The 25,160-nt window shown below is 33.9% G+C and overlaps 1 protein-coding gene across 4 annotated transcripts in view; it reads right to left on the reverse strand.

The window, feature by feature from the left end:
• FAM193A (family with sequence similarity 193 member A) overlaps positions 1-25,160 on the reverse strand; it is a 213,116-nt gene that overhangs the window by 105,455 nt on the left and 82,501 nt on the right. For 2 of the 4 annotated variants that reach the window (XR_012477109.1, XM_074229909.1), the window contains exon 1: positions 9,024-9,249. Coding sequence is in view for 2 of the 4 variants with exons in the window: in XM_074229909.1 (XP_074086010.1) it covers positions 9,024-9,146 (123 nt within the window). In the remaining 2 variants the exon portion in view is untranslated. Of the gene's footprint in view, positions 1-9,023; positions 9,270-23,291; positions 23,358-25,160 lie in introns of those variants that run through there. The other 2 variants (XM_074229910.1, XM_074229911.1) reach the window with 2 other exon arrangements.

Raw genomic sequence — 25,160 nt, forward strand, 5'->3', positions numbered from 1 at the left:
ACTGGACCCATATGGTTCTGGAGGTGAAAGTAAATGACTAGTGACTTAGCACAGCCCCCCCCCCCAAATTATGTGCTTGTCATAGTATCACCTCCTTGATGTCATGGTCTTCTTTGAGAACAAAAGACAAACATCATTATCATCTGAGATCCTTCTCTCCTAATCTTCTTTTGTATTTTATTTTTTAGAGTTGGAAGGAGGGGATAACTGGACTATGAAGAAGTGTGAGTGGATGTAATTGTATTCAATCATCCTTTTTCTGTTCTAGATCAAAGCAAGGTTCATAGAACACCTATTAACCTTGAACCCATTCCCTTTAATCAAATGCACTTTATCTCATGTACTACTCTATTATGTTATAGCAAAAATCTTCTTTGCCCAATTCTTCCTTTCCCGGTAAAGTACCATGCCATTGCCATTTCTGTCTTACCTTGAGATCACTAAACAGAACAAAATCTCATGGAAACCCAGCATCAGGCATACTTATCTTTTGCTATGATATTTAAAGATGTTAGGGTTTGGAGAGACATTTAAGCCTTAATTCTCTATTATCATATTGACAATTTGTCATCCCAAACGACCCTTCTATGTTTCTCTAGTCTTGCATTTCTATTTCAAATTGTCTACTTGGATCTAGCCATTGTCATCAAGAACTGTTGGAAATGTATCATTTCATTAAAGATTCATTTCCCCCCCTACAGAATTATACTTTTTTTTTTGTTATTAGCTTTACCCCTTGTCTTTTAAAATATCATTCTAAGATCTCTTTTTCATAGCAGGGGCAACTGCTAATTTTCTGTCACCCTTGTTATGGCTTCCAGTTAACCTGAACTCTTTTTGGCTACTTATATACAAAATAAAACAAGTCCTGGATTTTGGTTAAGATGTTTCTGGGAGTTTTAGTAGTTGACTGCTTTGTCCTTTGGTTCTCAAAGTTTGGGGTAGTTTTCATTTTCTTAAAATGTGCTGACTTGGCTTTTTTTTGGTCTTGATTGTCAAACAGTCTGATAGTTTAGATTACCTCTTCTTGACCATTTTTCAAATCAGTTGTTTTTTTTATAATTTGATTTTGGTTTACTATTTCTTGATTCATTGTTTTCTATGTGATCCATTTTAGTTTTCAGGGCATTTAATTTTTCAGTGAAATTTCCTATCACTGTTCTAATTTGGCACTTTTTCCTCTCTAGTATCCCATTTTATATCCCTTGTTTCATATTCTTCCAGTTATTATCCTTGTGGGCATGACATATATATATATATATATATATATATATATATATATATATATATATATATATATATATATTTTTTTTTTTTTCTCTCTGAGGTTTTACTTGAATTTGATGTGGCATTGCTGTGTTTTCCAATGTAAAGCATTTCATCATAGTGTTTTATGCCACAATTTGCTTGGGCTACTCATCTCAAACAGTCTCAATTATTAGGTTGGAAAAGGACATTGGAGTTAGGCTTGGGTCAAGATCTGGTCTTGTATTCTTGAATGGTATTTTAGGCCATGCCCGAACCTGAGTGCGTTGGCTAAGGATACTGCTAAGGGTCACTGGAGTTGCTCCAACACTGGGCTCTTCTCTCTTGCCACAGAGCTCAGGACAGTCCTATATATCAGATTCTGCCTTGGGTCTTTCTCACCCCACTTCTGGGCCTGAGTTTCCCCACACTGGGCAGCTACCTACCATGCGGTTTCTGAGTCAGCCTGGGATAGTCTTTTCTTAGGGCTCTTCTGATACTTTTGCCATGTTGAACTCCATTTGGAGCTTTTCTCCTTCTCCATGTTTTTCCCCCCTACCCTAGTTACCTTAGGGTTTCTTCAGAATTCTAGGACCTTCTGTGTAGCTATGGGCTAAGTGGAATAGTCTAAAGGTGATTTCCTTATTTATTTTTAACTAGTATATTAAAAATTTTTCTTAGTTGTTTGAAAGATCTGAGAACATGACCATCTTGGCATTTTTAATAATTGATTTTTATCAAGAGGTTTCTATTTTGCTACTTTAAACAAAATCTTTAGTGATTTCATTTTCTTTCTCTGATTATTCTTTGAGCTTTTCCAATTAACAATCCAAATAGGTTATAATTTGATAATCTCTCCAAAAATATTTGCATCTTTTAATTTTTCTCTGTTGTCTTATATTAATTGTCATCATTTCTAGAATATATTAAATAGTAGCTGGGAGAGAAATAATTCTTGTAATTACCAAATATTTATTGGAAAAATTCATTTATTCCATTACTCAACATATCCAAAACAGAACTTTTAATTATTATTCTTCCTCTCTTCTGAACATTTCTCTCTTGGAAGAAAGCTTTTAATTTTTAGATATATATGACCTTGTTAGGGAAGTGACCTTCTATTCTTATACTCCTAAGAGATAAAAGTAAAAGAATATAATATTTTAAAAGAATTTGGGGGCAGCTAGGTGGTGTAGGAGATAAAGCACCAGCCCTGGAGTCAGGAGGATCTGAGTTCTAATGTGATCTCAGACACTTACAAATTACTTAGTAGTGTAACCATGGGCAAGTTACTTAACCTCACTGCCTTTCAAAATCCAAAAGAAAGAAAAACATTTTAAATTGAATTTAGGCAAATACATATACATACATACATACATACATACATACATACATACGGCTGTAGTAACCATGCTGAGATAAACATTTAAAAATTTTATAACAACATTCATTAGCTTGATCTACTGCTCATTTCACTGTTGTATTTCCTCTGGTTTGAGTATGAAGTGATATATCTGTCTGATAAAAAGGGCTTTTATAGATTGTGCTTTCTTAATTACTGAATGGTAGAGATGGTGAAATACACTGCAATAGATGTGGGTAATAAAGGTTTTATCAATATGCTGTTAGTGGATTTATGAATTAGTTTAACAACTGGGAATACAATGTAGAATTATGTTACGAAAGTCCATAAAAAATTTATATTTCTAATCCAAAGACATCAAAACTGGGAATATTGGTTTTCGCAAGGCAAATGGGGTTAAGTGGGTTGCCCAAGGCCACACAGCTAGGTAATTATTATTAAGTGTCTGAGGCCAGATTTGAACCCAAGTACTCCTGACTCCAAGGCCAATGCTCTACCTACTGTGCCACCTAGCCGCCCCCAAAACTGGGCATATAAAACAAAAAGGTAAAAAAAAAAACCATCCTGTATATAAAAATATGTATCAAACATTTTTTGCTACCTAAACGCTAGAAACAAACTTCAGCAAACTGTTATTAAAAGATAAGTTTGAAGGGAGAGAAGAGAATGAAGGTAAGGTATAAATTATCACCTACATAACAAGAGTGAGAAGTTAGTGAAAATTAATGTTACAGCTCTGGTTGGAAATGGAAGGATGATGATGTCCTCAAAAGAAAGAAGAGGGATGAGTTTGGAAAAAATAATAATGAGCTCTACTTTGGTTATGTTGAGTTTGTGAAGTATATAGGTCATCTCTGAAATGTTTAAATGGTGAGGCAAGACAGGTTCAGCAGAAATACTAGGGGAGGATTTTGTATTTCATTTTACACAGTGCTTAAAGGTTCATAAAAGTGCTTTATAGATACTATCTCATTAGCTCACAATCCTGTAAGAAAGATTTATCTCCATTTATACATTAATCAATATCCCAATCAATCAACATATATTAAGTGCCTACTAGTTTGAAAGTGCTGTGCTAAGAGTTGGGTCATACAAAGAGGCAAGAATTTTTGCCATCAAGAAACTTACAATGTAATAGGCAAATGACATGTAAACAAATATACAAAAAACAAGCTAAATAAGAAATAATTAACAGGGGAGGGAGGTATTGGAATTAAAGAGGGTAAGGAATGCTTTCTGTGGAAGGAGGATAATAATTATGTTTTAAAGGAAGCCAGGAAGATCAGCAGTCAAGAGCAAAGATGGAAGACCATTCTAGGTATGGGCAATAGTCAGAAAAAATGTTTGTAGTTGAGAGATGGAGGGTTTTGTTCATGAAACAATAGAAAGTCAGTGTCACTGGATGGATGAATTCATGTTGGAGTGTAAGATAAAAGTAGGTGTGGGCTGGGATTTGGAAGCAACAGGAGTTCAATAAGTATGTGCATTTTAGGAAACTCACTTAAGAGGCTGAATGAAGAAGGGATTCAAATGGGGAAGAGATCTGAGGAAGGCAGACCCACAAGCCGGCTATTGGAGGAATCAAGATGTGAGTTGGTAAGATCCTGCATCAGAGTAGTGGCATGGAAGTGTCAAAGGAGAAAAGGAGCAGAATCTGAGAGAAGTTGAAAAAGTGAAATCAATAGGCCTTGGCATAGCTTGGATGTAGGGGGAGGGAGTGTGTAGTGGTGTGAGAAATAGTGAGGAGTCCAGAAAGACTCCTAAATTGTGAGCCCGAGGGACTAGAAGAATGGTCTTCTTCTCTGTAGTAAATAAGGAAGGTAGGAGAAGAGAAGCTTTAGGGGGAATGATGATGGACATCTTGAATTTAAGGTGTCTGCTGAATATTCAGTTCAAGATGTCTGAAAGGCAGTTGGAAATGCAAGATTGGAGGTCAAAAAAAGAGAATTGGGGGGGCAGGAAAAATAAATTTGATACAGATGTATTAAGGGAAAAAGAATGGGAGTCAGATTCTGAACTATCTTGTATGTGATTTGGATAACAGTCATCACTTCTTGTTTTTGAAGAAGAAATCAAAGGGAAATAGAAAAATAGAAAAATCTTTATTTTGAAAATATCAATCACTAAAATTCTAATTAAGTAACTACTTTATCTTCAAAACTTAGTGTAGTACCACTCCTATCCCCAATCTCTGCTCTCACCCTCTGAAATTACTTTTCATTTGGCTATATTGTGCCTATGTCATCACCTATGTCTTTCTCCTTCCAGTACCTAGTACATTACAGTTATTTAATGTTTACTGGCTGAAATGAATTCAGAATTAAATCTTGTTAGAATACTTGCTTTCATTGTGGGGAGGGGGGGAGTCAGCATTTCAAGGCCAGTTATTAGAAATAACTCGGCACACCTGGATTTTAACAATAAATATTTATGTTATTATTTGGACAAGAATGAAGAATATCCCTAGACAGTAATTAGGTAGAACTGTAACTGGCTGAATGGTTGGACTATTTCATAATGAGCTAAAAGGAGCTGTCCAATGGAATGCCTCAGAGCAGTGGGTCCTCTTTCATTAGATATTTTCAAGCAAACCTTCAATTATCCTATGTTAAGCCTATCACTGTAGTTAACTGTGCCACATGGCATATAGGCATCAATTATTTAAAGTATATAAATTATTTTTATATTTTTATTATTCTACTGGTCAGGTAGAGGTAAGTCTCTGAAGTACCCAGAATTTCAAGCTGTGACACAGCTGTCCTTTAGGACTGGGAGTTTATCTAAGAGAAGAGACTTTGAACTTTTTCTAGTCATGGACCCTGACCTGTCTGGCAGTCTGATTAATCAGGCAAGCAAAGCCTGTGGACTCTCTTTTTAGAATAATATGTGTAAATGCATAAAACAAGATACAAAGAATTACTGGGGAAAATTAAAATGAAATACAATTACAAAAAATAATTTTTCAGAAGACCAAATTCAGACTCCCTAAAACCCCATCTTTTCACTCTTACCAGTTTAAAAATATCTACTTTAGCAATTCCTTATATTTGGACAATAAGTCCTTTCAGTCTTGAAGTCTTTAGTTACTCTCACAAAATCATCATGAAAAATGGTAGTGTCATTAATAATCTGAACTAGTCTCCATCTACAATACCACAGGAAAGACCCATGCCTAAACTCCCATATTTATTCCCTACTGTCCAAACTAAAAAGAAGATAGGAGAGGATTTATGATTTTCAAAAGAAGCTTTCTTCTTCCTCCTTATTAGAAGGGGGTATTCTAGGATACAAGCACACACAACTGTGTATTATTCTATTATACTATAATTCCAAAGTATCATTTACATTAAGATGAGAAATTCTTCAGTACAACTTTAGGCTAAACACACTATTAAAAATAATAATTATACTTAAAACCTCTGACGGCAGAAAGTGAAGAGAAATTAAAAAGCTTCTTAATAAGGATTAAAGAGGAGAATGTAAAAGCTAGTTTAAAGCTTAACAACAAAAGCTCCTTAAGATATTGCCAACTGGATTCCACCACTTCCTAGTAAACAGACAAAGAACAGAAGCAGTATCAGATTTTTATATTCTTGGTCTCAAAGATCATTGCATATGGCAACCACATGCAAGAAATTTAAAGATGCTTACTCCTTGGAAGGAAAATTATGGCAAATTTGGTCAGTATACTAAAAAGCAGACATCACTTTGCTGACAAAGATCTGTATAGTCAAAATACGGTTTTTCCAGTAGCAATGCATGGCTCCAAGAGTTGGACTTAAAGAAAAGTTAAGTGATGCAGAATTCAAGCATTCAAATTGTGGTGCTGAAGAAGACTTCTGAGATTGTCAACGAGGTAGTCGAATCAGTCAGTCTTAATTCAGGCTGTTCACAGGAAGGTCATATACTAAATCTGAAATGTAAATACTTTGACCATATAATGAAAAGATAAGATACAATGGAAAAGACCCTGACATTGAGAAGGACTGAAGCCAAAAAGAAAAGGGAAAGGCAGAGGATGAGATAATGTCATGGAAACAATGAACAATAACTTGGATGGATTTTAAGAGATATTGGAGGATAGAAGGGCCTGGAATACAAATTACAAAGAGCAGAACACGACTGAATGACTCAACAACTAGTTTTTGCCTTACAATTCCATTTAAACTTCCTTTTAAATTTCAGAGTTTAGTACTAAAAAGGGAGATTTTTGGCTAAAAGCTTCTCTAACAATTGACAATCCTTATTCCAAGCCCAAGAAATATGGCAGTATCTGGTACCTGTCACCCACCTTTAACTCCCACCCTCTACCCCAAAATAGCAGGCAATATTTTAGAAATACTGCAGTATCAAGATAAAGAGCTTCAATAAAAGTCATCCCCCCCAAATTTTTTAAATAAAAAAGAATAAAAATAACCAATTTAATCATATCAAAGATTAGATTTGACAACGAAAGTGAAAAGACCAAGTCAATGCTAATTCAATAACTGATTGCTTTTCTTTTTCCCTGTTGACCCATGAAAACGTACAGCTTTCATTCAATGGAACGTGAGTAAAAAGGTCTTAATACTAAATCCAATCAATTCATGCTTATGGGGGGAAAGAAAGAAAGGAGAAGGAAGGGCAACTTCTCTTTATTTGGATTTTCCCAGCACGAACTCAGAAGAGATTTGAGGAAAAAAATATGAACAGATTTCCTCCAAGACAGAAAGACCTATATAGAATAGTATAGCTAATTTCAACCTCCTGCCCTCCTTTCCTTGTAGACATCAAAATACTATTTTTCAAAAATCTCATATAGATGTTCTTCATGAGATGAGTTCATTTTCTTTCAAAAGACTAGGATTAATACATTAACATTAGGTTTAACCTAAAATAGAAAAATGGAAATAAAGAACAAAGACCTAAGAAATATATATATATATATATGAAAAAATTAGAATGAAAACCATCTCTGAATGGAAAACTCAAAAAAGGAGACATTAATAAATTGTAAAAGCACTGACTAAATAAAGAAAGAAAATGAAGAAGCTGAATTCTGAAAGGTGGTTAGTTAAGGCTGACTTTTATCCACCTTTCTTAGAAGTATGCAAAGTTAAAAATAGTTCAAGAGTTGTCTAAAATCTTGTCATTTTACTGATTAGAATATTGAAATTCAAAGACATTAAGTAATCTGTCCTACACCACAAAGACAACAAGTGAAAGAAGAACTAGGATCTTCTCTATAAACTACCAAAATTCAGACTTCTTACACCTACACTCCCCAGCCTCTCTAATATATTTATGTCTATCAAGCATACAGTAATAAAAACCTAGTCTTTTTTCAGTTCTCTTTGGAAAACATCTTCCATTACTTCGTGTACTGTTCCCATTTTCCCTCAATTCTTTTTATAACTTGCCCTCACCTCATTTTTCCATTCACCCATTCTATTCACTTCCTAAAGAAACTTTAGAAGGGCTCAGCAGATTTAAAGTTCAAAGGAACCTTAGAAACCACTGAATCCAATGCTATTATTTTATGGATATAGAAACTGAGTCCACCAAAGTGACTTGTTTAAAGTCCTACAAACAGGAAGCTATTTTGTTTTTACCCTGCTCTCTAATCACCTCGGGTCCTTTTTGCACATGCATGGAATGGACTCACCTTTAAAGCACCAAAGGGGATGAAGTCCCTCTCTCCTCAAAGGTCCAACTCTGAAGCCTCAACTTTTATGAAGCCTTCCTTCTCTGCTCCTCCCCAAGATGAAAACTATCTCACCTTTCAAAAATTTCTCAAAGCACTTAGCCAGTAGTTCTACAGGTTCACAGATTTAGAGCTGAAAGGGACCTTAAGAGATTATCTAGGTTCACAAATTTTCATTTTACAAATGGGGAAACCAGGCCCAAGAAAGTGAATATATTTTCTCAAGGTCATGCAGAGTAAAAGCAACAGTCAAAATTATCAAGTATGTCCTTCAATTCTAAATTCAAAGAGTTTTTCTGTTCTCTATGCACAATACGTCATTTTGATTCCACTCTTTCATTATGATTATATTTCCCTACCCTATCCAATTAGATTTTAGTTACAAGAATATATAAACTTATGTCATAACTATCTTTGTATACCTGGCATTTACTCACCATTGCCTTTAGCTGTCTGCTTAATTATAAAATAATGTCATTCTAATAATTCAGTCTGTCACCTTTGATTTCATGAATTACTTATTAGTGCTTTTCATCCCCCCCAACCCCAACCCAGTCCACTTGCGTAACAATTATGATTCTTCAACTCACTGAGCCAAATGTAGTAATAATTTACCTTCTTGGACAATTTATTATGTAAAACAGACACACACAAAAACAGCAAGAAAACAGCTGAAAATATTTATTTCCAAACATACTCCAGAATAGTCTTTATTCACCCAGGAACACTCACCATAAGAGATTGTTCCAAGGTAGCATGCCTCTCTTCTTTCTCAACTGTTCTTCGACAGTCTGGACAAACCCAAAGTGGAAGATGCAGCATACTATTTGCTTTAGGAGATGTAGAAAGTGCCATTTTGCTAGAATTTTTAATCCCACTCTCTGAAAGTGAGGCATCTTTCCGCTCACTCCTACAAAGAAGACAATGCTCTCCAGTTGTATATGGTGCTCTTTGACCCAAGCCAAAAGTAAATGGAGTCTGAAACAGATTAAAAACGTTTACGTTTTCAATATATTATAAAACAAGTTCATCTTTTACCATAAATTGACAATTTTTCTACTACAGTATCAGAAGAATAAAGTGTATGCAAATATTTTTAATTATCTGAGATGATATGTAGTGTTAACATTCTAGTCTCACAATATGTCAAGTCAGATAAACCAGTCATAATAAGCACCTTATTGAGGTGGGAGCCTGAAAGTTAATTTAATTTCTTTAAATCACTTAGAAATCTTTGCTACTACTCTTTACTAGCAAAAGACAACATAATAAAGAAAGGAAGTAAATGGAAAGTCTATCTGCTGTTTTAACAATTCAGGAATGCTTCCTCTTTTAGGTAAGGCTCCTTTTATTCTCAGTTAACTAAACTATATTTCCCTTACTCATCCAATGGCACCCCCCAAATCTGCTAAGCTATACCTACTCCAGGCTTGCGAAGAACTGCAACTCAGACTAATTTAAGAAGGCATCAATGTCATATTGGTTTAATTAGTTTTAGGTTTTCAGACAAAGCCAAAGTACTTAATCTATGAAAATGGATCTCAACTTCCTTTTAACATTGTTAAAACTGTTATTTGCAATAAGATTAAAACAGAGATGGGTATCAACATAAAGGAGCTATATAAATGGATGAGAAGAAAATGATTTGTGCAACAACAAAAAAGCAACAATTGATTTAAATCAAAAGATAAGTGCACATATAATAATTAATGCCCCCTAATTAAAATATCACTTCAGAAAAATCTAACTTACTCTTTGTCACCTATAGACCTCCAATTTAAAGCCAAGGGGGAAAAAAAAGCTTTAAGACTAAATGAGGTATAGTACTTAACTTGTACATTAAGTGCTAAAGCTAACAAAGAAAAAAACGAACTACAATCCAGTATAATGCCATCCAAACCTATAAATTTCTCATTCAAAGAATAGTAAGTACATCTGCAGAGCTATAAGGTATTGAAGACACAAAGGTTAATATTTTAAGTCTTCACTGAACTTAAAAATTAGTAGGTATAAATGACAACAAATACAGGAAAAGAAGAAAGAGGATAAGAAAAGATGAGGGTTAAGGTGCTAAAGTTATCAGTATAATGGATATTTACTAATGGTATGATCCAGAATAAGTCCCAAAACCTCTTTATGCCTCTTCACTTATGGAGCCAAATACTTGCTCTCCCCAGCTCTTATTGCATAGGAGTTTTTAATTAATAAGCATTTGGAGTTTTTAATTAATAAGCACTTATATGAAAATTATCACATTAAAGTAATTCAGAATTATGAGAAAAAAGTAACTAATTATTTATTAGAAATTTTACTATAAGATACTATATATCCCTAATGATTCAAAAATAAGTTTTATACACACACACACACACACACACACACATTTATAGCAATAGTTTATTGTAGTAGTAAAGAAGTGAAAATAAAATAAGTGCCTATCAATAAGGAAAGGACTAAACAAGTTCAGGTACATGCACATAACAGAACATAGCATAAGAAACATAAACTATGACAAATACAGAAGGATGAGAAAACTTATTTGAACAGATACAAAGTAAAATAAGGTATGGAGTTTGAACAAAGACCAAGGACTATTAACTTAAATTTAGAAAAAAAACTGATATCTTATTGTCTGATCTTGTTATCTCTTATACTTTATGCTTCTTCCTTAAGGATATGATTTCTCTCACATCACATTCAATTTGGATCAATGAATACCATGGAAACAATGTAAAGACTGGCAGATTGCCGTCTGGGGGGAGGGAGTAAAATTAGGGGGAAAATTGTAAAACAAAATAAATAAAATCTTTAAAAAAAAAGCAAAGTAAAGTAGAACCAGAAAAAAGTACTGAATGAGTATCACTATGCAAATCCTTTAATCTTCTAAATTAGTCCTCACATCCAGTAAGTTGCCAAATTTTGCAATTAGTTTCTCTACACTATTTTTCTTCTTTCCCTTTACACAGCCACCAAACTAGTTCAAATTCTAATTGTCTCTTGCCTGAACTGGTACAACAGCCAGCATCTCTCTGCCTCAAGTTCCTCCTCATTCCAATCCATCTTCCACACAGCTGCCAATTAGATTTTCCTTAAGATTAATCCCTACCATGCTATGTTCTGGGTCAATAAAATTCTGGGGCTCCCTATCACCTCCAAGATTAAATATAAAGTCCTTTGTATGACATATAAAACCTTCTACAACAAGGGGGGCTTTCTATATGATGTCTTCCCCACTGGAATGTAAATTCCTGGAGAATAGAAACTATTCCTATTTCTTTGTATCCCCAGTAATTAACGCTTGTTGGAAAAAAAAATGATAAAAAAAATGACAAACTTATAATGACAAGGTTGGTCCCAAAGAAGAGATATGACAAGACAACTTCTTGTACTTCTTGGCAAAACCTAGCAGATGATGGATTATAACAAATAATTTTAAGTTCTCAGTGTTAGTTTAACTAAACTTTTTCCTTTTTAAAAAAAAATCCTTTGTTATACTGGAAAAGTAGAAGAATGAAGGATGTCCTAGTAAACATACCTGAAAGTATGACTCATAGAAGGAGATACAGGAGGTGTCATGGTCCAGCTAAGTCATCTATTGGTACAACTTTACTAATCATTTTCCCTTAGACTTTGATAGAAATAGTCTAGGGTTCGTAGAACAAAAGCCCTGAAAATATCAATGATGCCCACACTACCAGTCCAGCACCTACAGCCATCATCAAAGATTTGGACATAATAAACATTTAATAAAAAGCTTTTTTTGGTTCATTCATTCATTAATAAAAAGTTTATTTTTAAAAGTTAACTTTTTAACTTGTACAAAAGTATTCATAGCAGCCCTGTTTGTAGTGGCAAAGAATTGGAAATTAAGTAAATGTCCTTCAATTGAGGAATGGCATAACAAATCATGGTATGTGTATGTCATGGAACACTATTGTTCTATTAGAAACCAGGAAGGATGGGAATTCAGGGAAGGCTGGAAGGATTTGCATGAACTGATACTGAGCGAGAAGAGCAGAACCAGAAGAATATTGTACACCCTAACAGCAACATGGGGGCGATGATCAACCTTGATGGATTTTCTTATTCAATCAATGCAACAATCAGTGACAATTTGGGGCTATCTATTTTGAAGAATACCATATGTATGCAGAGAAAGAATTGTGGAGTTTGAACAAAGAAAGAAAGTGTTTGAACAAAGACCTGGGAAAAACCATTATCTTATTATGTAATTTTGCTATCTTTTATACTTTTTCTTCCTTAAGGATATATATGATTTCTCTCTCATCACATTCAACTTAGATCAATGTATACCATGGTAACAATGTTAAGACTAAGAGACTGCCTTCTGTGGGGGGTGGGAAGAAAGATCAGGGGAAAAATTGTAAAACTCAAATAAAATCTTTCCAAAAAAAAATTAATTTAATTTAAAAAAGTTGTCTTTTTTAAAACAGCTTTTTTCGTTCTCAATTCAACATCTAAGCACTGGAGATGTAAGGCTGTAGAATTTTACCGTTGGAATTGATATGCTTATATCTTTATCTTTCTCATTCCTGAAAAACTCTAATTTGATCTTACTGTTCTATATCTCTCATTCTTTTGAGTTAAATTCTTCAAGAAAGATGTCTATACTATGTGATTCCATGATCTTTCTTCTTATTTAGAAATCCTTGGTAATTTGGATTCTTATTCTCATCATATATCAAACTTTTTCAAGATCGTAAGTGATCTTTTCCTCACATTTGCTTATGAAGTTTTTATAACTTAGAATATGATCAATTTTCATAAACTATATCATAGTTGAAAATGTATAAATTCTTTTCCAGTCTCATTTAATTAAATAACTGGCAGAGATATAACATATGAAACTTTTCAAAAGGTCTGTTATAGATCTTATGGTTAAATTTGCATTGTTCTGAAAAAGGGTGCATAAATTCCCTGACTCTTACAATTTTGTAGACTATTCCTTTCCCTAATGCAATAAACTTTTCCTTTAAAAATTATGATGTAATTTAATGTATATACATTAATTGATATTATTTCATTGTCTATGATGCCTCTAAGCATAATACAAATTCCCTGTTTATCTCTTTTAATCATATTTTCTTTTAATGTTACCTATTCTGAGATAATGGACTGCTATTCCGACTTTTTCAAGCTTACCTAGAACAAATTATTTTAACTATATATATGTGAATCCTTATGTTTCAAATTTGTTTCTTGAAAAAAATCATATTGTAAGACTGTTTTCTCTAGGAGGGATGGGAATTCAGGGAAGCCTGAAAGGATTTGCATGAACTGATGCTGAGGGAGATGAGCAGAAGTAGAAAAACACTGTACACCCTAACAGCAACATGGGGGTGAACATCAACCTTAATGAGCTTGCTCATTCCATCAGTGCAACAATCAGGGACAATTTGGAGCTGTCTACAATGGAGAATATGATATCTCTCTCATTACATTCAATTTGGATCAATGTATACCATGGAAACAATGTAAAGACTGGCAAACTGCTGGGGGGGAGGGAAGTAAGATTGGGGGAAAAAATTGTAAAACTCAAAATAAATAAAAGCTTTAGGTACAAAAAAATTGTTTTCTAATCCATTGTTTTATCTTCCCATAAATTCCTCCTATAAATGTGTGAAGTGATAATGATTCATTATTTCTTTCAAACATATCTTTTCTCCTCTTTGCAGAGAAGACAGTCAAAGATAAAGAATATGGTCAATTCTAGTTAATAGCTAAAATATGAGAAGAGGAATCTGCTTCTATTCCACTTTCTCTTCTCCTCTCAGCCATCTATTTATTAGTTTTCTTATTTGATTTTTCTTTCTTTATAATTCACCTTTTCCATGTGACTATTCCCTAGCTAGCCCTAATTCATAAGCCCTATTCTCTCCCCATTATCCATGAACCCACACCAAGTTCTGGATTTATAAAATCCCGTTTTTTTCAAGGTTCAAATAAAATGATATTCCCATGAACTCTGTTCCCCTGTTCACCTACCATTTTTGTTGATCTTTGTCAGGCACCCCAGTGATGAGAAATTAATTCCCCCTTTCTTTCAATAGTCCTTTATCCACCATATTTTTTCCTTCTCTAAAAGATCATCCAAATACCATGAAAACACTTTCATCATCTATTTGCCTTATTTAATTCCTTCTGTGACACTCAAAAATCATTAGGAATCTATTATTGACCTATAAGAAGTGACAAGCAGGATGATTTTCAAAAATCCTAGAAAGACTTTTATAAATTGATGCAAAGCGAAGAAACAGAACAACAGAACAATAGATGGAGAAACAGCATTATCAATCTTATGATCAATTGTGAAAGATAGCTACTCTGCACAAGACAATGATGCAAAACAATTCCAAAAGTCCCATGATTAAAAAAAAAAAGAAGAGAAAGAACTCTGAGTGTGGATAAAAGCAACTTTTTCCTCATTCTTTATGTTTCTTGATTTTTATTGTGATTTTTTGGGGGGGAGAGTAATATAACTAATATAGAAATAAATTTTCATGGAAAAAATTCATTAGGATTCTGAAGGTATTCTTTTATTCCTCTTCTTTTCCTATTAGAAGGTGAATTTGTAACTATCATTTATCTTCTTCCTATTACTTAAGTGTATTTGCTTTTTGGGGGGATTTTGCCAGGCAATGGGGTTATGTTACTTGTCCAAGGTCACAAAGTTAAGTATTAAGGGTATGAGGCCAGATTTGAACTCAGGTTCTCCTGACTCCAGGGTCAGTGCTCTATCCACTGCGCCACCTAGCTGCCCCTGCTTTTTTTTTTTTAAGAGTTCTTGATTCCTGTGTTGTCATTTCTATTTAATTTTGCTATTTTAATACAGAATGCTAAAAAGTCTACTATTCTATGACAGGTATATTTAATACCTCTGCCCCTGCCCTGCCATGGTTATTATATTTGGTTACAGAAGCCAAGATATTTTTGGTCATAATCCTTTATCTTTTGGAATGCCACATCCAAAGGTCTTCACTCCTTTACAACAAGAGTTGTCAAATACTGTGTATCCTGACTGTGATTCCCAATTACTTGAATTCTTTCTGGATGTTTACATTATGCCCCCCCTCCCCACCCTCACCCCAACTGCCTGGGAACTTCTGAATTTGTGGCATGAAATTATTCGATTTCTTTCAGTAAGTGATTGGTAGCTATTTTCACTTGGCCCTGGGGTTCCCTACTTGGGGATCTTTTGAATAGAGTTTTTTGAAATATGGCATCTGGTGAGTATGGAGTTTAGTCATAGTTTTCTAGAAATCTGGTTATTAAATTATTTCTTCTTGACCTGCTTAGTTCATTCTGATTTTCAGATCCCACTGTCTATGTGAGATTTTCCATCTTATACTCTATTTTATCCTAACTTTTTCTTGCAGAGCTCTATTTTTTAATCTTTTTACTTCATTTCTTCTTACCTATTTCTTACCTTCATTTCTTCTATAACCTAGCCCCCCCAGCTCCCCTCCCCTGAGATTCTGCTTACAATTATAAAGAGGTCTATTCTCTTCTTCTGGGTTATCTTCTTGGGCCACTCTAAAATTCAAACTACTTAAAACTTATATGAGACTTGGCACACTAGAATTAAACTTCAAATCCCATAATACCTGGGGAGGTGTCCTGAAATAGTTTTTCTGGGTTCCTATCTCTGGCTTCTAATTTGCCTCATGGTGTCTGAATTAAGAGTTTTGTGGACTTCCAGCTAATTGTTATGATCTTCTACACCTTAGAATTCTTTCAGATGGTCAAGGATTTCTACTCGATTTACCTGCATTCATGTTGATTTCTATGACAGAATCCCTTGGGCCATATCCACAACTTCTGGATTTTTTTTATGCAATCCTAGATTGAATAAAGGAGTTTACTGTTGTTTTCCTCCTCAGTGTTTTCTTAGACACAGTTCAATTCAGTATTTTTTCTACATTACTACTCTAGATCTAGAATAAAAGTGGAAAAGGAAGGTTCCTCTTTAACAAGGTCATCTGATCAGGAAGACAATTTGTTCAACTCTTAGTAATTTATCTCATTTCCTACAACAAATGCTCTAAAGCAAGGGTGCCCAACATTTCAGCTCTTCTGGGTTGCATCACCCAACAAAAACTTGTCAAGGGCAGCAAGAAGAATTAATATTTGTGACCACATTGTAACTCATATCATCAATTATATAAAAATAAAATGCAATAATGTAAAAGTATATTGATAACAAGAATATAATAACACATTTACTTTTTAAACAAAAAATAGGAACATGACATTTTTAATGTGAACAATGAGGCTGTTTTTTCAATGTCAGTGCAACAGTTTGATAGAGGTCATACTAATGAAAAGAATATTTTCAGGATGCTCATCTGAGGGGGCATCTAGCTAATACAGTGGATAAAAGTACCAATCCTGGAGGCAGGAGGACCTGAGTTCAAATCCGATCTTAGACACTTAGTCACTTGCCTTGCAAAAACAAAAACAAAAAATTCCCACAAAAACAGATGCTCATCTGAAATCCTTGTTTTATTTTTACTTTTTTGTTAGCTGCATAGGGGGAAAAATGGCTCACAAATATACATACTCCCCAAAAGGAATGTCATGAACAGGGAGGGCATCTTTATGAAAGTCCAGGAATTTTTCTTTAAGCAGGTAAACCTTATACAGAAACCTGAATAAATTTTTCTTTAAGTTGCATATGATTGCAACTCTATACATTCTATTTTCAAGTTTGTAGGTAACGTATTAATGGCAACTGAGGAAGAAATGGCAAATATACTGAAATGCAATTGGTGTTTTCTAAAATCTTGAAATCTATTATCAAAGTCCTGTGACAAAGTAGCAATTAATGATTAGATCCTAATTCCTAAATGCTTATCTTTAAAAAAAAAAAGTCCCCAAACTCTAGCAGTCTTGAAAGATTGCACAAAGTTATGTAAAAAAGTCAAGCTGATCTGTGATGTTGCAACTTTGGTGCATGAACTCATTCATTCCATCATTTTCCAGTTACATCATGTGGTCTGCATGAATAGGTTTTTGAGTGCTGCAGGTTGGAAACACCTGGTCTAAATCACTCTTTCTCCCCAATCCATAAGACTGTAGAGGATTTAGCATCCTACTTCAATGAGAAGATACAAACTATTTAATGTAATTCCTTCAAACTTCTCAGCATGATTTCTCTTACCTCAGATTGCAAAGGAAAAGCCCTGCACAGGATCATACAAATAAATTTGTTCTTGAGCCCATTCCCTCTTGATTCCTCTGTGATCCCACTGACAGCAGTCAGACCTATTCTCTGAAAATATCTATCTTTATTCACTCATTTTTTACTAAGTTTTTCCCACACATACTTCCCTCTCCATCCAGCACCATTCCATTTTTACTGTCCTGCACTTCAGAGAACTTTAGAAAAATCACTGAACACTTGAATTCTGGCTTTTTTTTCTCCTCACTATTCTACGTCAAATGTCACCAACTCATCAGCAAATTTAATTGGCCTTTTTGTCTGGTCTCATTCTCCTTCATCTCCCCATAATACATAATTATTAACTAGTCCCCTCTAGCATCTGTGTTCACCCTCAGTTCTCAGAAGTATCATTCACTGAATTTTCAAATCTTTCTCAGTCAAGTTGTAGATTCTTCATTTTGCTATCAAGAGTCTGCAGGCTGAGGGGCGGATAGGTGGCGCAGGGGATAAAGCACCGGCCCTAGAGTCAGGAGTACCTGAGTTCAAATCCGGTCTCAGACACTTAAAAATTACCTAGCTGTGTGGCCTTGGGCAAGCCACTTAACCCCATTTGCCTTGCAAAAAAAAACTAAAAAAAAAAGAGTCTGCAGGATGGCTTGGGGCAGAAAGACTTAAAATTCCACATGCTCTACTTATAGTTGTGCAACTCTAGGCAAATTACATCACATCTTTTCTGACTTTTGGTTTATTTACAACAAGGATAATACCTTTAACACTACAAAGAGTTGTGAACCTCTAATTAAAAAACAGTTTAAGAGGCAGCAAGGTATATTAATTGGAACCAGAAAGGCCAGATATCAAAACTTCTCTCAAACACTTATGGTATGCCCCAGGGCAATCATCTCTCTACTGCCCTCATCTTCAAAACAAGGGATTGTTCAAAATATATTTTGTGTTCTGTTTGGATATGATATATTCTTATAGATAATTCTCCATTTTTGTCAATTCTCAGGTACAAAATTATGTATTATAGGTTCTTATAGTTATTTTTTTTCTACTTTGGAGGTGATTTCACCTTGTTCATTTAAATAACTTAATTTTCCCCTCTTTTTTAACAAGTTAGCAAGAAGCATTACTTTTAAAATTGCATATTCTGTTTGTCAATCCTTTCTTTTTTCATTTAGTTGATATACAACTGCAGAGATAAATGTTTTACTTAAAGAACTGCTTTATCTGCATCACAGTAATTTGGGAGCATCATCTCATTGTTATCATTCTCTTTCACATAGCTTTAATTATACCTACAACTTGTTCTTTGAGCTATTCTTTTATTATGTCATTGTTAAGCCTAAGTTTAGGTCAATATTTTTAGATTTCATTTCTAAAAATATTTACTCTATATAATACAATATAATCAGGGGAAAATAAGGTTAGCATTTCTGATTTTTTCCACCTATTTATAATTTCTGTCCCAGGATATCTCATATCAAAAAAATGGATATTCTTGAAAGTTTCTAAGAAGAACATGTCTTAAATTTTTCTGTTCTTAATGCTCTGATTTTTCAGTGTTAAATACCTTTTAATCTTTTTAGATCTATCCTACCCAAAGATAACATGAAAGGCTGTTACAATTTTTGTGTTATCCATGTATCTGTCTTTCTAATTCAGACACTTTTTCCTTTATGAATTTAAGAACCATGCTATTTAGTGTATGTGTGTATATATATATATATATATATATATATATATATATATATAGTGTTGATATTAGTTCAATATCAAAAAATGGAGTTTCAGGGCGGCTAGATGGCACAGTGGATAGAGCACCAGACCTAGAGTCAGGAGTACCCGAGTTCAAATCTGGCCTCAGAAGCTTAATAATTATCTAGCTGTGAGGCCTTAGGCAAGCCACCTAACCCCGTTTGCCTTGCAAAAAACTAAAAAAAAAAAAAGTTTCCCTATTTATTTTTCTTTATAGTGAATTTTAATTTTAATTTCTTCTGCATTTTTATTCATTTCTTCTTAGACCAATACTTGCTAGATTCATCTCAAATGTCTACTCTTCTGAATCTCATGTTCTCCTTAATAATCCATTTGTTTTTCTCTTTTGTCTTTCTCATTCCCTCACAGTTAAATAAATCATTAAAAATCTTTCCCTTTTGCCTCCCCTCTAACATCATTTATATTGCACTGTACTACAAAAATCACTAATTCCTTCATTATTCATCTGGAGAGATGGTAGGAATCCATTACTCACTCCCCTCATTTGTTTTCCCATTCCCCATTCATGCAACTTCCCACTTGGAAGAACTGCCATTCCTGCAAGAAAGATATTGATTTAAATCTATCCAACCATTCTGAAAAGTAATTTGGAATTATAACCAAAAAGGAAGTAAGTCATGTGTACCCTTTGATCTAATGCTGCATTTACAGTCTTCTAACCCAAGTTTGTCAAAGAAAGATAAAAAAGTTCCATATGGACAAAAATATTCATAGTAATTCTCTTTGAGGATGAAAAGAGTTATAAAGTAAGGGTGAAGAAGAGATTTTAAAAAAGGGTGGAATACAATATGCTATATGGATGCAATGGAATACTAATGAAGCATAAGAAATGATGAAAGAGACAATTTCAGAGAAACCTGAGGAAATTGCTATGAAAGGATACAGAGGGAGCAAAACCAGGAAAAAAATTATACAGTAACGACAATGGCATCAAAACAAACAACTCTGAAATACTTCTGATCATTCACAATTCATTTGGAATCCACAATTCTAAAGGTCAGATAATGAAGCATTCTACTCACCTTCAGAATCAGGGTAAAGAATGAAACTTATATTTTTTAAGACATAGACAAAGTGGGAGTTTGTTTTGCTTTTTTATGCATATTTTTTCAAGAATTTTGTTTTTCTTTTTTTGGGGGGGGAAATAATGATAGGGAGAGAAAATTAATACTTGATAACTGAAAAAAGAAATGAATTTTAAAAAGACACTGAATGGATCAGAGATTTGATATAAAAAATACTAATTCAACTCTTTCTCCTTTCCTTCTTCTAATTAGGAGAATACCCTTATAATCTATAGCCTTCTGGGTACTCATGTCCCTTGATGAAACTTTAGGTATTTTCCCTTTTATCCTAGAGTTCAGCCTCTCTTTTTAAACAATAGGAATAAACATGAGATGATTCATTTTATTGTTTATTCTTATTTACTTTCCTTGAATTTCTCTTATTTGGACTGTTGGCAAATTCATTAATCTTGCTATACACACACACACACACACACATATCCATACCCTTCAATGGTGGTTCTGTTAAATCTCTTTTTCCCCCTTCACTGAAGCTGAGATTTGAAGGATATACTACTTTTATATTACAGACTGTGCTACTTTTATTTCCCAGAGTATACCATTCCATTTTCTCTCAATATCTCATGAATGCAATAAGCTATTATTCAAATTGTTTCTCTTTTCATTTGTATATCTTCCTTCCTGAAATTGTTACTGAAATTGTTCAATTTAACCATAATGAGTATTAAAATTTGGACTATATTTATATGGTGAGCCCTATCCCACCTTCCACCCCTCCCCTACCTTGTGAAAATCTGTGAATTTTCTCAATCTCATCTATATTAAGAAATTTGGAAAAAATTTAGTACAATATTTCTTCAAGTATCATATTATTTATGTAAGGTGATATATTTATTGAGGGTGGAGGTGGCACACAGCTAGTAACACAGTGGATAGAATGTCAGGTCTGAAGTCAGGAAGACTCATATTGCTGAGTTCAAATCTGGTCTCCAATACTTACTAACAATATGACCATGGACAAGTCACTTTATCCCATTAGCCTGTTTCCTCATCTATAAAATGAACTGGAGAGGGAAATGGAAAACGTCTTCAGTATTTTTAACAAGAAAATACCAAATGGGGTCATGGAAGAATCAGACTCGACTGAAGCAAATGAACAACAAAATATTACATTAATATTAGGGACAAGGAAGGGGACAAGAATATGCATTTTTATACTATTATGTTCTAAGGACTGAGTTAAAAGCTTTCATTTAAAAACTAAAAAAAAGGGGTGGCTAGGTGGCATAGTGGATAAAGCACCGGCCTTGGAGTCAGGAGTACCTGGGTTCAAATCTGGTCTCAGACACTTAATAATTACCTAGCTGTGTGGTATTGGGCAAGTCACTTAACCCCATTTGCCTTGCAAAGAACTAAAAAAAACTAAAAATCTTTCATTTAAAAAAACAATAAATATCTCATCTGATACTGATATATCATTAGATATTGCAGATATAAGGTGATATTTATATTTTTTCTTCAGATTTTTTGATCTGTTAAGTTTTTTCCTAGGAAACCTGTGATCGCAATTATCTATTAGCAGTAGTTCTGTTCTGCTAAAGTACCTACTATATTAACATTGTTGCCTTCTGCTTCTCTTCTGCCATCATGTTCTCCACTTTAGAATTTTAGTGTTCTAAATCTGTTAGTTGAGCTAAGCTTCTACTTCTTTTGAAATTTGCCATCATGGATTAATTTTTCCAGCTCAGTGATTTTTAATTTTGCATTAAAAGTTTTAATCCCTGTCCCAATTTCATTTCACTCTTACATGTAGTTCTTGCTATTGTCCTATCATCTCTAGGGAGTTCATAGGATTCTGTCTCATTCATTTACTCATTAATACTGGCTTATTTTCCTTCTTACATTTTAAAAGTGCTTAAGTTTCTTTTTGAGGTTTTATTATGTTTGATTATTTTTAAGATCACCTCCAGAATAAAATATAAAATTTATTTGTTTGGCATTCCTACATCCAACTCCAACCTTTTCAGCCTTCTTATAACTAACTCAACACCAATTACTTTGCAAGGTAATGCTACTCCTTATACAAGCTACTACTCCTCCTGAAGAAAATAACCTTCTGTTCATTTTCTGGGGCTGCCTCCAGAGCCTGGAATTCTCTCCCTCCTCATCCTTTCCTCCTGGCTTCCTTCAATGCCAGTTAAAATTTCACCTTTTACAAGAAGCATTTTCCAATCCTCCTCAGCCGATTATCTCTAATCCATGCTTGTGTGATGTTGTTCCATGCTGTCTTTCCCATTAGACTGTGAGTTTTTAAAAGCAGAACTCTTTTTTATCCTGTGAACCCCAGAACTTAGAAAAATGTCTGGAACAAAGCAGGAGCTTAATAAATGCTTATTAACTATCTTACCAAATATTTAGTTAAACCTTTGTATTCTTACTTTCATTATCAACATTCTACAACTTACACTGGCATGTAGTCTTCTCCCAATCTAATCAGTAGCATCATTTTCCAAATATGCCCCCCTTCTTTCTTGTGAACCAGCTAAAGTAGACTACTTACTGCAAAAAGTTCCTTCTACTTTCTTCCTATTACAATTGGAATACCCTATCCTCATCATCTCTGTGTGAAGAAATCTGATTCTTTTAAAATGGCAACCTAATACTACCTTTTCCATAAAGGTTTTCCTAATAAACTAACTAAGCTAAAAGCCATTGCACCTTCCTCTGATCATGTACATCTCCTATGCATCTATACTGTACTTTGCATAATTATTTACCTTTTACTTCACCTGTTAGTTTGAGTGTAAATGTATACTATTTTTTCCTGTCCTTTAGCACCTAAGCAACATTTTGTACATAGTAGGCTGTTAAATATTTGTGGAATGAATAACAATAAATAAATGATAAAATAATCATATATTCCAAAGATTTACTTTTTTGCCCACCCATACTAAAATTTCTAAATAAATCTCAAATTAGACAATCCCATATCAATTACATTGTTCATACCTGAGAAACACCTGGAAAATCTGAACCAACAGGGCCATCAGCAAATTGGGTACCATTTAATGAAACCTAGGAAAAATTAAAATATATGATTAATAATATAGCAATAAACAGTGTCTATTCCTTCTTTGTTTCACTTGATAAGAGATGTCAAGATGAAACTAATTTCTTAATGAATGAACCATTTTAGAGTAACCCTAGTAGAGGAGACAATTTTTTTCTGATAAGGATTTGCAACATTAGGTCCAAAATGAAAAAATACTGCTCCAGAATTTTCAAATATGAAATTGGATTATTTAGCTAGAAAATTCAGAGCATTTTGGTACACTGGAGTAAAGCAGATGAAAAAAAAGAAATATTGGTTGATTTAGCTTCTGAAATTTCAAAAACCAACAGAAGGTATATTACAATATGCTTTTCAATAATGGAAAGAGATATAGAAAATTAATTTTTTCCCTACAACTGCTCTTCTTCTTCTATTTCACGTACCCCTCTCATTTCCCCTCTCTGTTCACTGATGCCACATCTCAGAAATTTTCCAGATCACTTTAATTTCTAATACTCAGGTGTGGCTCCTAAAGAACTCAATGTATCCTCCTCCTAAAGTTCCAAGAGGTAGATGCCAGGAATAAATAAACCTTCTCTTGCCTTTAAGGAACTGATGTTTAGCTTCTAGGTTGTAGTTATGACTTAGTGGTCATTCAATATTAGTACATCATGCTGAATCACTTTTTTTTTCCTGGAAATTTGGTCCTTTCCTTTCCCTTACACTCTCCAAAGTAGGATCAACAGGAGATGCCCTTATACATGCACTTACTTAAAGGGCTTTTTTTTTCAGAGAAAAAAAAAGCGGAGGGGGGAAACACTTCAATGAACTATTTTCTTTTTAAATGCAAGGCACAGAATGAAAACAGATAAAACTGACACTACTCAAAATCCAATTTAAATCTTGTATAACAGTATAATTGAATTTTTTTTTAGATTTTTTTTTTTTGCAAGGCAAATGGGGTTAAAGTGGCTTGCCCAAGGCCACACAGCTAGGTAATTATTAAGTGTCTCAAGGCCAGATTTGAACCCAGGTACTCCTGAATCCCAGGCCTGTGCTTTATCCACTGCGCCACCTAGCCGCCCCTGTATTTTTTTTTCAAGGCAATGGGGTTAAGTGGCTTGCCCAAGGCCACACAACTAGGTAATTATTAAGAGTCTGAGGTTGGATTTGAACCCAGGTACTCCTGACTTCAAGGCCGATGCTCTATCCACTGCGCCACCTAGCCGTCCCTTATAATTGTTTATTTATTATAAGGGCCAACAATTTAATTATTTGGAAAGAGGAAAAACTATCTTACCTAAGTATCAAAATTCTTAAGTATAGATATTGTTTTATTTTCAAGTATATTTTCTGAGCACTGGGAAAATCTTCAAAAGAAAAATTTCATGGAAGAACATTCATATTTAAAACTGTTGAAAATAAATTTCACTTCAATTCTTGTTATAGTCTACATATGTGGTTATAGTCAAAACTAGTCAAAACTTACTTACACAAAGAAAGGTTGATTCAAATAATTCAAAAGCCATTTCAATTTATGATAGATTTAGTGCTGATAGGTCTAATAGCTTAAAGATCATCTAGTCTAACAAATGAAGCCCACAAAGATTAAGTTAACTTGTCCTGGATCTGATGGATATTAACTAATGACCATGACTGAACTCAGTCCTTTTTAATTCATTTCCCTCTCTCTTTACTAGTCTTATTAATGGTATTAAAACTATTCAAAAACCAAAGATAGTTCAGAAAATGAGAAACCATCACCTCAAGTGGAATACTATAAAAGAGAAAATAAAATAACTTTATTTTTCAAAAACTCTAAACTG

This window comes from Macrotis lagotis, chromosome 3, assembly GCF_037893015.1.
Source record: "Macrotis lagotis isolate mMagLag1 chromosome 3, bilby.v1.9.chrom.fasta, whole genome shotgun sequence".
NCBI lineage: Eukaryota > Metazoa > Chordata > Mammalia > Peramelemorphia > Peramelidae > Macrotis > Macrotis lagotis.